Raw genomic sequence first — 14819 nt, 5'->3', positions numbered from 1 at the left:
CCAATAAAACCATGGCTGGTTAGTCAGGGAAGGCTTGTTTAAAAAAAAAAGTCTTCAGTGGGTGCCAAAAACAAAATAATGCTGACATCAGCAGGCAGGGAGTTCCATAGAGAGGGACCCACCCAATACACAAAAGGCTCTACTCCTAGTGGACTCCAGGTGGACTGCAGGTCCAGTGCATATACCTTATTCTAGAAACCCAGAAAAGGTATGCCGTATTGTTGTACATAAATATTTTATTCCTCTGATTGTTTCTTAAAAAATAAACAGAAAAAAAACTAAGGCAAAACACTCGAAATACACAGTCTCAAAAGAATCTTCCACTTTCTGCAGAACTGGGGCTGAAGCTTGTCTTCTTTGCATGAGTCATTATGGAGATGTTGCTCTGTATGCACATTGTGATGCACCTTCTCTCTGCTTCTGGCAGCTTATAGGACTGGATTACAGTAGTTAAGTATAGGTGGCACGGGGAGCCTATTTGTCTGCAGCTTCTGTTTTGGCATCATTAACATTCCTGTGTACCTTCATTGAGGCTATCAGAACTTCTATGTCTCTTTTTTTCCAGTGTGAGAACATCAGAATTGCCACAGCTCAGAGGCTGCTCCGGATGTTGCAAATATGTTCTGGTCATATGTCAGGGATATCTGCCCTCTCCTTCAGTTACTTAATGAAAAGCTCCATTGATGACTCCAGCTTCATGGCATAAAATGTTACTTTTTTTAGTTTCAGTGGTTTCTGAGTGAACCTGAATGTCTCAGCATTTTTAAAAAGGAAGCAACATCACGCATTAAAAACTTAGATTTCATGCATCTCTCTCACAAAAGTAAGGTTTAAATTTTGCATCTTATACAGGACAGGGGCATTAGAAATAGAGATTAGGTAACTTCAAAGCAGCCAAATTAGTCCCAGGAATTATCACACATTTGTTTGCTTTCTAGATGGGCATCTTGTTTACCCATGCGTATGTTTGGCTTAGAGGGGAATATCTAATACACTGTGTTCAGAACCAAGCCCTCTGTAGAGCAAGCAATCAAATGGCCAGAAGATGGGCACAGGTAAGGCAGGTAAATGTAAAGTTACGTTGAGTCCCAGAACGAATTGATGGGGTAAGCCTTTTCCAGAAATGCAGCTACAGCTTAGCAGTTCCAGTTATGTAGACAAAGCTGCCATCAGAGGTTTTGAGCACCAGCATAAAGAGGAGGAAGTCTCTCTCTCAGAGTTGCACACCAAAATATGCTGTGAGTCCAATGGATTAACAATGATGCTTAGCTGAATAAAGCAGAGTCTTAATGACAACCTAGACAAAAGCAGATAATTTGACCAACCATTGAGAAAAGGATGGACAGACACACATATCCAGTTAGTTTGTCAAATAGACTTATTTGTGCTAGTTGAAAATGTTTCTGCAGAACAGAGAACTGAGAGCAAAAGTGCTTAAATAATTCCTAGTACCAGAATGTGGGTGAACTGAGAATGAAGATGCACATTTTAATCTAGGATGAACATTGAGTAGTTTGGAAGAGACTGCAAATAGCACAGAAAGTCTTAAAAAATTGTGCATCAGAAAATAAATTCTTTTTCCCCTAAAAACATTTTTTTAGCTTTCCCACTTGAATTCTTCAGGTTAATGGTTGGAACTTTTAAGTTACAGCTAGCTTTAGAAGTGTGTTTGCTGCTGTGACAAATAAAGGCAGAGCTTTTCTTGTGAGTGAGAAGGTATAGTTGCAAGACATGCTTACAGTCTGCTTTGTATGTGAAAGGCTGGAGATATTTATAGACCTGCATCCTACAAATTTGATTATGAAAAATATTTGTTAGATTAATATACAAATAATAAACATCCAGACTGATTTCTTTGTTTACTGCTACATTTCTTGGTTTTTAGAACTGAAGGGAAGCGAGCATTGCTTCAGATGTGGTGGATTTCCTATGGCTCAGGGCTTTCTATGTAGAAAGTTCATAACGTGTGAATGCATTTATTAAAGGGGCTGCCTTTTAGGGCCAAGGCCTCACGTCATATAAGCAAAAATATATATTTGATAAAAACAATTACTATAAAAACATAAGACAGCAGTGGGAATCAGTAGTAATAAATAACAACATTCAGTTCAACATACTATCATTAAAACAATTCAGCACCAGATCAAGTAATAGAATAATACACTTGCAAGAAGAAATGTCTGAAGAAATAGGTCTTTAGTACCTATTTTGAAGTCTTGTAGTGATGAGGTCATAAGAATCTCAATTGGATTACAGTTCCAGAAGTGCAGGGCTGCTGCTGAGAAGGCCCCCTCATGCCCACCAACTTAACTGATCTCACCGGTGAGCACACAAGCAGAACCTCTGAAGATGTGACCAGGTTGATACAGGTGGTCCTTCAAATAACTATCCCAAGCCATTTAGGGCTTCAAAGATCAAAACCAACACTTAATTGGGCCTGGAAATGCACCACTAGCCAGTGCAACTGGTATAACATTGGTATCGCATGTACTGCCCACCGTACCCTACCACCTTCCAGGAGGGTGCATTCTGCCCCAGTTGTTTCCAAGCTGTCTTCAAAGGGAGCCCCACATAGAATGCATTTCAGTAGTCTAATCTGGATGTCATTGTATGGTTAAGAGGTCAGGTTGTAGCTGGTATATTAGCCAGAGCTACTGAAAGGCATTCCTAGCTGTTGCCCCCACTTGTGCTTTCACAGATAAGGCCAAGGCCAAGAGGATCCCCCAGCTGCAAAATTGGTCCTTTGGGGTGCAACCCAGCCTGAGACAAGTTGTAAGCTTCCATCCAGAACCGCTGGTTTCCCAACAGCATCTCTGTGTTTTCTGGATTAAGCCTTAGCTTGTTTGCCCTTATCCATCCCAAATCTGCCTCCAGTCTCATTGGTTCAAATGTTCCACACCCTCTCTGGAATGAGCAGAAGGGAACAAGATGTCCCAGCCACATATTGGTGAAACTGCAGTCCAGACCTCTGGATTATGACTTCTAGTAGTTTTTGTTGATGTTTAAAAGCATGGGGGTCATAATGGAAGCCTGAGGCATGAGCTGGAACAGAAGTCCCACAGCACCACTTCTGGAATTGACCATCTGGGACCAGAGCCACCATAACAAGGCCTCCTAAACCAACCCAGAAGGTGGTCTAGGTCAGGGGTGGGCAACCTTTTTACCCCTGGGGGACCATTGTGGCAGGTCAAGGGCCACATGTTGAGAGTGGGTGTGACCAGAGCCAGTGGTGGGTGAGGCTGCAGGTCTCCCCACAAATACACCCCCCCTCACTCTTTCACATGCACGACTCCCACCCTTTACCTCCTGTCAACAGAAAGGTCAGGCTCTTAAAGCTCCCGTCGCTAGGCAAATAAGGCTTTCACTGTTAGTAGAAGAAAGTGGCTGTTCTAGCCCACCAAACTGGTTTCTCATAAGTAACATTATTGAGAAGGAAGCCACAGAATTTGGTGGGCTAGAGCAGCTACCTCCTGTCCTTGAGTGAAGCTATGGAACACAGCAAGGCAGCAGGTGCTGTACCCCTCCATCCTCTGGCTTCCCTCTCAATGTTATTTTTCAGAGGGAAGCCACAAGGTTCAGTGAGCTACAGCAGTACAAAGCCTGTTTTAGGCCCTCAAAAGGGGAAAAGGTACAGCAGGAGAGGTGTGGGAAGGCCCCTTGAGGGCCCTCTGCAGGTTGCCCACCCCTGTTCTAGGTGGTGCAGAAGAATACCATGGAAGATGGTACTAAAAGCCACTGAGATGTCTAGGAGAATCAATAGGGAACCACACCTTTCAGAGAGGCATTAATCACCTCTGTAGTCCTGTTCTCTAACTCTATCATGGCCAATTTGAGTAGCCTATAACAAGGAGGCAGCTGTATGTCCTACCACCACCACCACCACCATGTTCATGCTTTAGAAACCAGGGTGGAGCAGAAAGTATCACCTCTACAAAAACAAATTCTTGTGGCACATTAACCATTAACATATACTGCAGCACAGGCTTTTCTAATCTAGAGCCTGCTTAATCAAATGCATAAAGTGTTAATCTTCATTTGGAATATTGTAGCTTCTGCTTTTCTTGCCTATGTGATGCCTTGCAGTTCTCCTTGTAACCACAAGATGGTGGTAAGACCTTTATTAAATACACATATTCTATTAATTCAGAGGCTTCAGGATAAACTTCCTAATACTGCTAATACCATTGTACCAGAGGGGTGTCTGATCCATGAAACAGAATTCCATAATGGAAGCCTCTTAAAACAGCATTAAACAGCCATTCTGTCTGCACCATTTCTCCCAAAAATAAATGCCTAAAGCCAGGGGCATTGCTAGGTCTGGCCCTGACCCAAATCTATTTCCAAGAGCAGTAGGTGTTCATTGGTTGCACTGGAAGGTTTTTCTAGGCGTCATTGTCATGAGTGAGGGGGGTTGTGGGGGGGGGGAGATCAGAGCTGAGGAGAGAAAGGTTAATTCTCTCCTCCCCATATGTTCCAATCCCACAGAGAAGATCAACCCCCATATGGCAATGAAGCCTAGGAAGAAAAGTTCCATTGGTGCCATTGGGAGGTTTTTTCTAAGCTTCATTGCTATGCCCTCCAGAATTTCCAGGAGGGGCTTGCAGTTTGGGAGGAAAAGGTTAACATTCCTCTCCCTGTGCATTGTGACCCACCCATCCACCAAAAAACCCCAGCCCTATGTGGCAACCTAGGGAGGAAAACATTAACTGGTGCCAAAGGAAGCTTTGACTTGGGGTGATTTGAATGGGAAATTTATTGGCTGGCTTTGCCTTCTGTGAAATTTAAATAAATCATAGTACTTTTTTCTATATGTGCATACATAGATATAAAGCTATGTTGAGTCTCAGAACTAATGGTTGGTATAAGCAACTTTATGCATATTTGTGTTCTATGGGCCTGGCCCCAAATCTTTTGAGTGCCTAACCACACCCCTCTTTAAAGCTCCAGCTTCCCCATTTGCTTTTATTTCATATCTGTCTTGAGTAGGGCAAATGCCAGGCAACTAACTGGGTTAATCTACCATCCATGCTAGGAGATAGGTTGTCCTTTGCTGTTTCTATGCTGAGTTTTTCCAGAAGGCAGATTCCATCCAATTCCTGTAAAATGGCAAGAGAGGATAATTCCATCCAACTGATGGGAGCATTGAGATGGTATAAATTGTAACTTTATTTATTCACATCCAAAATTCTGCCTCATCTATAAATGGGACCATCAGTTTTCTGATGGAAAGGATGCCCCTTCCATCAGGAGGAAGAGAAATTGAAAAGTTCTTCAGCCTAAGGCTGAAGTTCTTAGCCTCTCAAGTTGCTAAGAGTGGCCAATGACATCACTGCAGGGAAAGGCAGAGCAGCTCCATGCAGCTTGACAGGGGCAAATCTGACTTCTGAGGCTGAAAAAGTTGGGACAACCAAAACCAGCCAGGAAAAAAACCTATAAAATGGGCAAATGCTGAGCTTAGCAGCAGCCAGCATTTCTCCCAGAGATATACAGCTGGCTGGGGAAGAGCATCCTAGGGGAGCAGAGTGGAAATCGTGTTACTAAAGCTGTTTAAAACTTGACTCAACAAGAGCCCTGGAGAACAATATGTAGAGAATAATTTTGCACATTAGCCAGAGGTGATTGCACATGAGGAACAAACATGACCTACTCTGCTAGATGGTGTCTTTCCCCATCTCTTAATTCCTTTGATTTTTATGCTGCTCAACATAAGAACACAGGGTACTTAGTCACCTCCTTCCCAAGAGTGCAGGGAAGATTAATTAGCCAATGTCCATGCTGTGCTTTGAAGATGAAAAATGCTAGATGCAGGCAATGCTCTCTGTGTTGAACTTGCTGGACAATAAAAGCTTGTTCCAAGCAGTTCTGTTCTTTTAGGTTTTGCATGCTGAATTTCAAATGGGAACAGGAACAAAATTATCAGTGACTACACTAGGAAAGCATTACACTAAAGGAAGAATGAACTTGCCTGTGTATGTGTGTGCATGCATGGGCAAAAGAGTAAGGTGTTACCCTGAACAGGGAATTCTGTTCATTTATCACACAGAAGCAAGGGCATTGCATGATGCTAGGAGCATGTATAATTAGTACGCCCTATGCTGGATACAACTCCCAAAGTGCAATAAAAATTAAGGACACACGTGCAGGCGGTTCTCGATTTATGGAGAGGAAGCTAGGAGGCCCTTAATGAAATGCACTTGCCTCACCACTGATTCCACCGAAGTATAGCCAAACCCCCGCTCCCCTCTTCAAAAAACAATACCTAAGGGGGCTGCCCCCTGTAATCTGAGCACTGCCTGCAGCTACAGCTGTGTACATGGTAAGGGCTTGGCATAGGGTTCAGTAGATCCTTCTTCCCTCCCCATCTGGCCCTCAGATCCCATGTGTGCAGCACTTTGGTGATTATTTATAATGGAAGACCTATGTGTGTCTTCTGTATATCCATCTAACAGTCCATCTCCTTCTCAAGGCCCCAGCCTGCAATTTACTCATGCCCCAAACACCAGTAACTTTCAGACTGGGGAATAAGATTCAGGAGAAGAGGGACAGTTGAATAAGTAGGGAGGAGGCACTTGTGTGTCTCCTGTTGTGACTAATGACTGGTATGAGCACCCAACAGCCAGGTGAGAAGACAAAGGCTTTGCAGCTGTGCCTGTGGAGGGATGGATTGTACATTTAGGGCACAGTCCTATGCATGTTTAGACAGAAAAAAGTGCTACAACTCCCAAGATGCACCAGCCAGCATAGCTGGCTGGGCCATGCTGGGAGTTGTAGGACTTTTCCTGTCTAAACATGCATAGTGTTGCACCCTACACTTAAAAAGATGAATGGAGAAGGAAAACAAATCCCTGCTTTATTCAGGAAATAGTGCTTTCATGGTAGTGAAAAGGAGAGCTTTGATAGGAAACAAAAACAATGTGCCCTTATTTAGAGAGTTAGCATGCATCTTTGAGGCTTTACAAAAAACAAAAACGACATGCTCGTCTATTTGTATTGTCTGCTGAAAGTGTCCCTGACAGGATGGGTGAAGAAATGGCTGCTTTTTAACTAAAAACATTCAAAACCAGATCAGTGCCAAAAACCTGCATCTCAATGCTGGGCAGGTTTTGTTTCTTTCCAAAAGAGATCCCAAACAAACTACAGACCAGTTCACACAACCACAGTGTGAATGGACGGCCCTTTCTTCCCAGCCTGCTTGTACTGTGTGTAGTCAGGAGCTGCTGCATACCTGGCAACAAGCAGGTACACAAGTGCACTCATGCATCTACTGTTTGGTTCATGTTACTGCGCGCAGTGCCACTGATATTACAAGGGGGACTCGAGATTTTGCACACCCTAGTTGTGAACCTTCTTAATTGGGGGCGGGGGGAGCTGAACACCAAAGCATGAAGATCACATAACAAACTACAATTATTTTTTCTCCGTGTGCATGATGTAGTGCTCACGTCACGACACATAATATGTGCACATCTACATGTCCTGGGTAGTGGCTGTTACTGAGAGCTTTTTTGGTGGAAGCCTGTGTTGGAAGATATGTGTAAATGGAATTTTAGAATGTTTAGATCGGGTAGGGAACCTGTTGCCCTCCAGATGTTGTTTGACTCCAATTCCCATTAGCACCAGCCAGCATGGCCAGGGATGATGGAAGTTATAGCCCAATAACATCTGGAGGGTTACAGGTTCCCCACCCCTGGGTTAGATGCATGCCAATGGTAAGGTACCCTATTAGTGCAAATAGTTCAGGCTTTGTTCCTTCCCTTTTTTTTTAATATTGTATCTGCACAGAAAAAGCCAGCTTTTGAACATGTGGCATAGTGGTTAGAGTGATGGACCTGAACCACGGAGGCTCAGGTTCAAAAACCCAGTAAGTCATGAAACTCACTAGGTGACCTTGGATGAGTCACTCTTTCTCTGCCTCACTTATCTCAAAGAGTTGTTATGAGAATAACATGGGAAGCATGGGGGAACTGTGCATGCCACCCTGATCTTCTTGGATGAAGGGCACATACAAATGTAATAAACGGATACAGTTGCTTTTTAGATGTAAGACTGAAAGCAGAAATGGGTGCCTGTATTACTGTACTGTGACATTTACCAATTATTTGGGTTCAGACATGGGCATTTGTTTAGAGCCTCAGTTGTGTTAATACATTCAAGAGGTTAATGGGATGGGGATGGGGAGAGGAGTAGATGGTGGCTATGACAATGGTCCTGATTAATTAGGATTTCTTGATTTGCCTGTTTCATATTTGAACAAGTGATGTGTGGAAACAATGGCACGTGGTGATTATCTACATGCAGAAGTGAGTGGGATCGAGAATGAAAGGCAAGCAGAAGTTGATGCAAGTGACCGTGAGATAATGAGCTGAGATATGTGGCAGGATTTTTCTTTCTAGGATTCTCTGCTGGATGAGTGGCAGGATGAGGTCTGGGGAAAGTTATCGACTCATGACAGTTCCTCCAAATCAACCCCAGATATCAGTGGACAGTGTGTATGACCAATTCATTGGCCTTCAGCTTGTGGGTCAGTCCCTGATCTAAGGTGATAATATCACCAATGCCATTTTTTAAGGTGAGAAAGAAAAATCTTCATCTTTTAAAGAAAAGCAGGTCTCATCTTACAGATTAGGTTGAAAGAGATGGTTGAATACTACTGGTGGGACCAAACTGTGAATTAAAAGGTAGTTGTATAAATTATCAATGCAAAGAAAGCTTTTTTCAGAAGGAGACAGAATAGGGGTGTTGAACCTCTTTCAGCCCGTTGTTGTTGTTGTTGTTCAGTCGGTAAGTCGTGTCCGACTCTTCGTGACCCCATGGACCATAGCACACCAGGCCTTCCTGTCCTCCGCTTTCTCCCGGAGTGTGCTCAAGTTCATTTTCAGCCCATGGGCCAATTCCATTTCAGAGAAGCTCTCGGGGGCTGCATTCCAGTGGTGAGAGGGGGCAAAGCCAAGAGAGGCAGCGCCAACACACACACCCCTGAAATACCAGCATATTTTAGATAAGCTCTTACTGACAGTAACTGAGCCTTTGGAGAGGCTTCCAAGCTTTTAGATTGCGGGGGGGACATGCAAACGCTGGGGAACCATCAAATGATTGGAGTTTAGGGGAAAGGGGGTGGATCCAAGGGAAGGGGACAAGGCCATCTGGGAAACCCTGAACAGCCATATTGGGACCCCAGGCAGGCTGGATTTAGCCAACGGGCCGGAAACCTTTGTTTTCTTTGTGTACTGTTGCTGCCTTTTCCTCTTGCAGTCCCAAAGAGCTGTGAGACCACAACTGCACCTGCCAACTATCGCTTATGTAAAATAAGTGTTTTGTGAGATCCCTCCCTCTCTCTCCCTCTTCCCTCATACCCGACTGCTCTTTGAGTCATGAAATGGCCAGGGGATGCCCCAGGGAGGGGAGCACCCTTCTTGCTTCCTAATCTGCTGTAGGGTTGGAGTATGAGCAAGCTTTGAAACAGGAAAGGGATGAGCCTCCAGCCAGCACTGCTAGCATCATCTGTATCCAATTAACATGGGGCTGGGGAGGGAAGGGGTAGGACATCTTAAAAGTTCAGATAATCAGGGATTCACCCAGGGTTATACATTTACATAGGAGCATGCTTAGTTGTGGGGATACATTAACAATGCAAACCAAGGCTTGGATCCTGGAAGTTTTACTGTAAGGAAATGACTATATAATAATAATTAATAATAATAAAAAAATCACTGCAGTCCCTTCTTCAATGTTTCTCCAAGTGTGAGGCGTCTCTCCATACGGGGCTATTCACAGTTGCCAGTCAGCAGTGTCAGGCTGCTGTTCGAGGCCATTGTGAGCAGGGTCAGAGCTGTGAAACAGAAAATCCAAATGCCACTTCTTTCCACAAATGAATATGGGATGCAATCCACCAGGAAATTCTCCTGTGCAAGTCTCATTGAAATGAGCAGGACCATGGCCTGGTGGATTGTGCCCCATGGGTCAAGTCTGTCTGTCTCCCTCTCTGGTACCTTTAATAGCTACTTCTGGCAGCCAGCTCACCTTACCTCATGGTAGGACTGCCTTTGAGTAGAGTCTGTAAAAAACAATATCCTGATTTCCCAGTTGTTTCCGGTGCGACTCAAGGGGCTGGGATAGAACCAGCCCTACCATTAGGCAGGTCCCAGGGGACAGCAGCAGCAACCATTCCACTTAAGCCCCTCTGTCTCTTGGAGCTGTATATACCTCACTGCCTGGCCTGTGCCCCTAAGCTCACCTGCTGCCCTCAGGTGTGGAGGAAGAGGCTGCCCCATGCCCAATGCTGAAGTAAAGTTCAACTGCCAGTCTAGTTGTTGGAGGGCTTTATATGAGACATTTATCCTGTGTTTGTCATTTTCTACTTACAGTTGTGTATGGTTTCTTCAGACGACCTCATGACCCTCCTGTTTCATTTCTGTGTCTAACCAGCACTTTCAGCAAGGTTTTTTAGAGCAGGGAAAATACAGCATTTAATTGTATACAGCATTTAATTTAATTTAATTGTAAAAGCAAAAGAAAGTGCAATTTCCTCTTGCATATTTGCATTATTCCACTATACCACAGTGCCATCTAGAGGTTACGTAGTGGAAAAGCAGGAAAGGAAACGCTCCTTGTGTAATGCTTGGATCTCAATTCTGCAATGAAACTGGAAGTAGATACAGCAGATTAAAGCCAATTAACAGCCTTTTGTAGAAAAGCTCGTATCTGGAATGGAGTGTGTGTGTGTGTGTGTGTGTGTGTGTAGGGGGTGCCATTGTTTCCTTTGCCTCAGGCAGCAAAATGTCTCCAGCTGGCCCTAGATTGGGGGCTGTCCCCAACCAAGAGTGATGTATCCTTGGATTGGGGCAGATACTATGCAAAGTATCTTCACTTTGCAAGGGTATCGCAGTATGGTATGTACATGAAAAGGGGTTATGTTTACCATTCACAAGAACTGAAAGCTTTGAAATATGGGAAGCTTTAAGCACATGAACTAGCTATCATCTCCAAACAGTTTGCACAGTTCCAAGGGGTTGCCTTGCCCTTTGGAACAGATGAGGACAGTAGAGGCTGGGGGCTCCAATTTCAGTGGGGAATGGGGTTCAGCAGTTTGGATAGCTTCTTTAGAGCTCTGGCTGGTTCTGACTGAAACCCAGCATGGATAGCTAGCCCCACTGAAATTGGAGCCACCAGCCTCCACTGGATGAGGAGGAAACAACCCAGCTGCGCTTCTATATTGCACGTGATGTCAAAGTTTAAATGGTACTAGGGAGAAATTGCCATGCAGATATAACCAACAAGCAAATTCTGGTTTGATACCAATTAAGCTTCAAATGGCGTGGCTAGCTGATTAAACTGCGACTGCCAAAGTTCAGAACGGCATGCTTGTTGTCACAAAAGAGCAGTGGAAACCTCAGACTGATTCTGAAAAGGGAAGCGAGAGAGAGCAGTGACGGCAGGCCTTGAATTGCCCTGTTATCTGATTGAAGCAATCGGCATTAGTTCCTGGCCTGCCTCAGAGAGTCATCAGGCAAAATGTGCAATTAATCAGCCGCCCTTTGAAAAGTGCCAAGGGACCTACCTCCCCAGAGATCTGGGAACCAGCATTATCCAACCCCTGTCTTCGTTCCCATGGCAAGAGCACAAAAGCAGCTACTTAACACCGGAAAACGTCTACCACAATGTGTTTTTCCTTTCTTTTGGCTTTAGCCCACACAGCCACTTTTAAGATACAAAAGGGATTTTTGTATCTTAGACTTAAAGCAGAGGTGGGGAACCAGTGGCTGAATTCCATTTTGGAGAAGCTCTTGGAGGCCGCATTCCAGTGGTGAGTGGGGCTGGCCGCAAATGGGACAGGGCCACAACTGCTGGCATTAAAGCTCTTGCTGCCAGTAACAAAGCCTAAAGGCATTTCAACCATTTAGAATGGGGGGAAACAGCCCACAACTGCACAAGGGCTGGGAAACTACCAATTGGGGGGGGGGGTGTCAGGGAAAGGGGGCGTGGCCATCTGGAGAACTCCAGGAGGGATGGATTGGGGCCCCAGCCCTAAAGTTCGACACCCCTGGTTTAAAGACTAATAATTAGTGCTGTGCCGAAAATTTCTCCCACATTATTTTTGACCATTCTCATTCAATTTGATAGAAAAGAAATTGCTTTTGAAAAGAAATTGAAAAGAGAAGAAATCTTGGAGAAATTATCATGGGTTGGGTTCAGGGTTCTTGTGCTTACTGTGCACATGAGGTGGCCAAGGAGTGTGCATGAGTATCCCACATTTCATTGTACAATCATCTCCTGTACCTCCATTAGAGACAAGATTAATCCACAATTCACCCTCAGAACGTTTAACTTTTGGAGAACCCTGGGGAAGGTGCTGAACCCTAAAGAATGACAACTACAGCTGAGCCAAAATTTATCAGAAGACATCTTTTCTCAGGAAAGTCCTGAGATTTTTCTGTTCTTACTTCCCCAGCAATAAAAGGCCACTTTGCAGAAATTCCCCAAATTTCTTCCCCATTTTATTTATTTATTTCATTTCTATACCGCCCAATAGGTGAAGCTGTCTTTATTTCATTTTGGGGTGATTTCGCTTCCTCCTCCCCAAGCTCCAGAATGATGCTAGCTAGGTATGGGATATTGTGGGCAATGTAAAATGGGGGCCAGGCTGCCAACACCGTTGCTGCTGTTGCCACTTGCCAGTGCAGTACAGAAAAAAAACCACCCTTAGGAAAATGCACGAAGCTGTGTTACAACCCTTGCCAGTGGTGAGCCCTATATGTGAGGAATTGTCAGAGAATTTCTCTTCCTACTGGAGAAATCCAGTTGTCCCCCCCAATTTCTCTGCCCACAAATAGGGTGGAGAATTTAGAGAGGTCTTTTGTGCACAGTTCTACTAAGAATTAGACTTATTGCTATTCTGCCCTCTTTCTAAGGGTGCAATACTATGCATGTTTAGACAGGAAAAAAGGCCTACAACTCCCAGCTGCATGCATGCATAGGATTGTGCCTGGAGGGCGCAATCCTATGGGAATAGTCATCAGCCTCCAAACTCAGAGGCGGCTGATTATCCAATACAGGGTGGGCAGAGCGCGGAGGGGATCTTCTTCTCTGCACTCTGGTCACCCTGCATTTGCAGCTAGGCAGAACATGTCAGAATGGGGGGGGGGTGGCAGATGGCGCATAGAAAGGGTCTGCAGTCCCCTCCCTGCCCCCAGGAATGCCCCCTTTCTGGCTGCTCTGGGCTGCTCTTACGAGGGGGAGGGGAGTCGGTTCCCAGAAACAGAAAAATCCTGTTGCCATCTAGATCCTGTCTAGCGGCCATAGGATTGCACCCTAAATGTAGTTTACAAAATTATCATGCATACGTTAACTGCCTTCACTTGAACTATAGAGGGACTTGTAGGAAGCTGTGATCTGGGCTAGCAGCCTCCCATTGCAAAGAATTTCCTACAATGTGTGTTCTAGCCCATAAAGGTGTCTGTCATAATACATTGGTTAAGGAGATTTTGTGTCATGTGTTTAAAGATTTTCTTGTTCATTTTAACTGCCAACTCACGAAGTTCGCCCTGAACAAAGTGTAAGGGAAGATGGAATATATTCTCCTTCAAGGCTGCTTTTGCTGGCTCGTGTGGAGTACCATCTTAGGCAGCCGCGACTGTACACACAGCAGTCTCCAACATGGTGCCGATTGGCCCAGTTTGCTCCCCTCTCTTAGACCCATCAGTCTCCCTACAATTCCTGGTTTTTATTTTATCTCTTACATTTTTTTAAATTTAAAAATATTTTTAAACTGGGAGGCTGGCCTGCGGCAAGGTGAAGTGCTGCCCTCCAGCGCCATCTGTATTTGGGCTCCTAAAACTGCTTTTGTTTTTTGGAGCCCAGCCCCCACCTCTGTCTTGCGCTTAGATTCTTGAGCAAGTTGCTCTTATTTTAGCCTCACCAGTTTCCCTTCTGGGAAATGAGTATTTTTTGACCAGCCTTGCCCACCAGGCAGCCATTTTATGAACGGGCAAATCCCCATGGCAGTCATATTGTGAGTGCACCCACAACACTCTTTCAGAATTCTGAATGTGCCCACTGATCAAAAAAGTCTGGGGACCCTTGCAGTAGTGTAATCATATTTTTTTTAACTGTCACTGTGCAGTCTGCTATGCAGAAAGCAAGCAGCTGAAACTTTCCTTTGGACTTCACCTCCCCACTAGGAACATTTTCACCTGCTAAATTTCTGTATGCCAGGTTGCTGCCAAAGGCACAGGAGCAAAGTCTGTAACATGTTGGCAATCCTGACAGCAGCTCCTGGCCTTCCCCCCACACACCAACCCTTTCCCCTCTCAGCCTGTGGTCTGCCTCAGTCCTGCATTTATAGCTCCAACTGACAGTTCCCTGGGACTACAGACTGTGGCCTCATCCCAGTAGCAGCTGGTGCCCATTGGAGTTGGTGGGGCCAGTAGAGGATAGTAGAAGATCATGTGGGGCACTTGTCAGCTGTGCGTTGGAGCAAATGTGCCTGTTTTTTGAGGGATCTCTCTGCCACAAGTGGGTGGGGGATAGGTGGGGGATTACTGCCCCATTCGCCCCAAATATAGAGTCGCCTCTGCCTCATCCATTGTCCAGAGAACCAAGGGCCACTGGGAGACTGCCTCCCAGGGTAAGCACCACAGCAAGGGGAAAGGAACAGCTGCAGGGAACTTGTTTCACCCTTCCCTTTGAAATGAAACCTGGTGCCTGAGTTTTGCTCCCCCTTCCCCGTCTCTTCCCTCCCAATCCCTTTTCCTTTTGTGTCAAGTCTTTAGATTGTAAGCCCAAAGCCATAGTATCTTATGATGAATTTTTGCAAGCTGTTC

At 44.9% G+C, this 14819-nt stretch overlaps 1 protein-coding gene across 4 annotated transcripts in view; it reads left to right on the top strand.

Moving 5' to 3' along the window:
* Window positions 1-14819, top strand: part of CENPM (centromere protein M) — a 39668-nt gene that overhangs the window by 4677 nt on the left and 20172 nt on the right. Inside the window, exons 6-7 of one of the 4 annotated variants that reach the window (XM_084810011.1) lie at window positions 11686-11803; window positions 12286-12467. The exons of 1 other annotated variant lie outside the window; for it this stretch is intronic. In XM_084810011.1, coding sequence (XP_084666137.1) covers window positions 11686-11763 — 78 coding nt within the window. In that variant the 3' untranslated portion in view covers window positions 11764-11803; window positions 12286-12467. Of the gene's footprint in view, window positions 1-565; window positions 1868-11685; window positions 11804-12285; window positions 12468-14819 lie in introns of those variants that run through there. 2 more of the 4 variants (XM_084810009.1, XM_084810008.1) reach the window with 2 other exon arrangements.

This window comes from Heloderma suspectum, chromosome 7 (genome assembly GCF_057233095.1).
Source record: "Heloderma suspectum isolate Gila_16-S chromosome 7, 16-S_ref, whole genome shotgun sequence".
In the NCBI taxonomy this organism is placed as follows: domain Eukaryota; kingdom Metazoa; phylum Chordata; class Lepidosauria; order Squamata; family Helodermatidae; genus Heloderma; species Heloderma suspectum.
The sequence above is the reverse complement of the archived record's forward strand: the minus strand, read 5'-3'. Positions and strand labels throughout refer to the sequence as shown.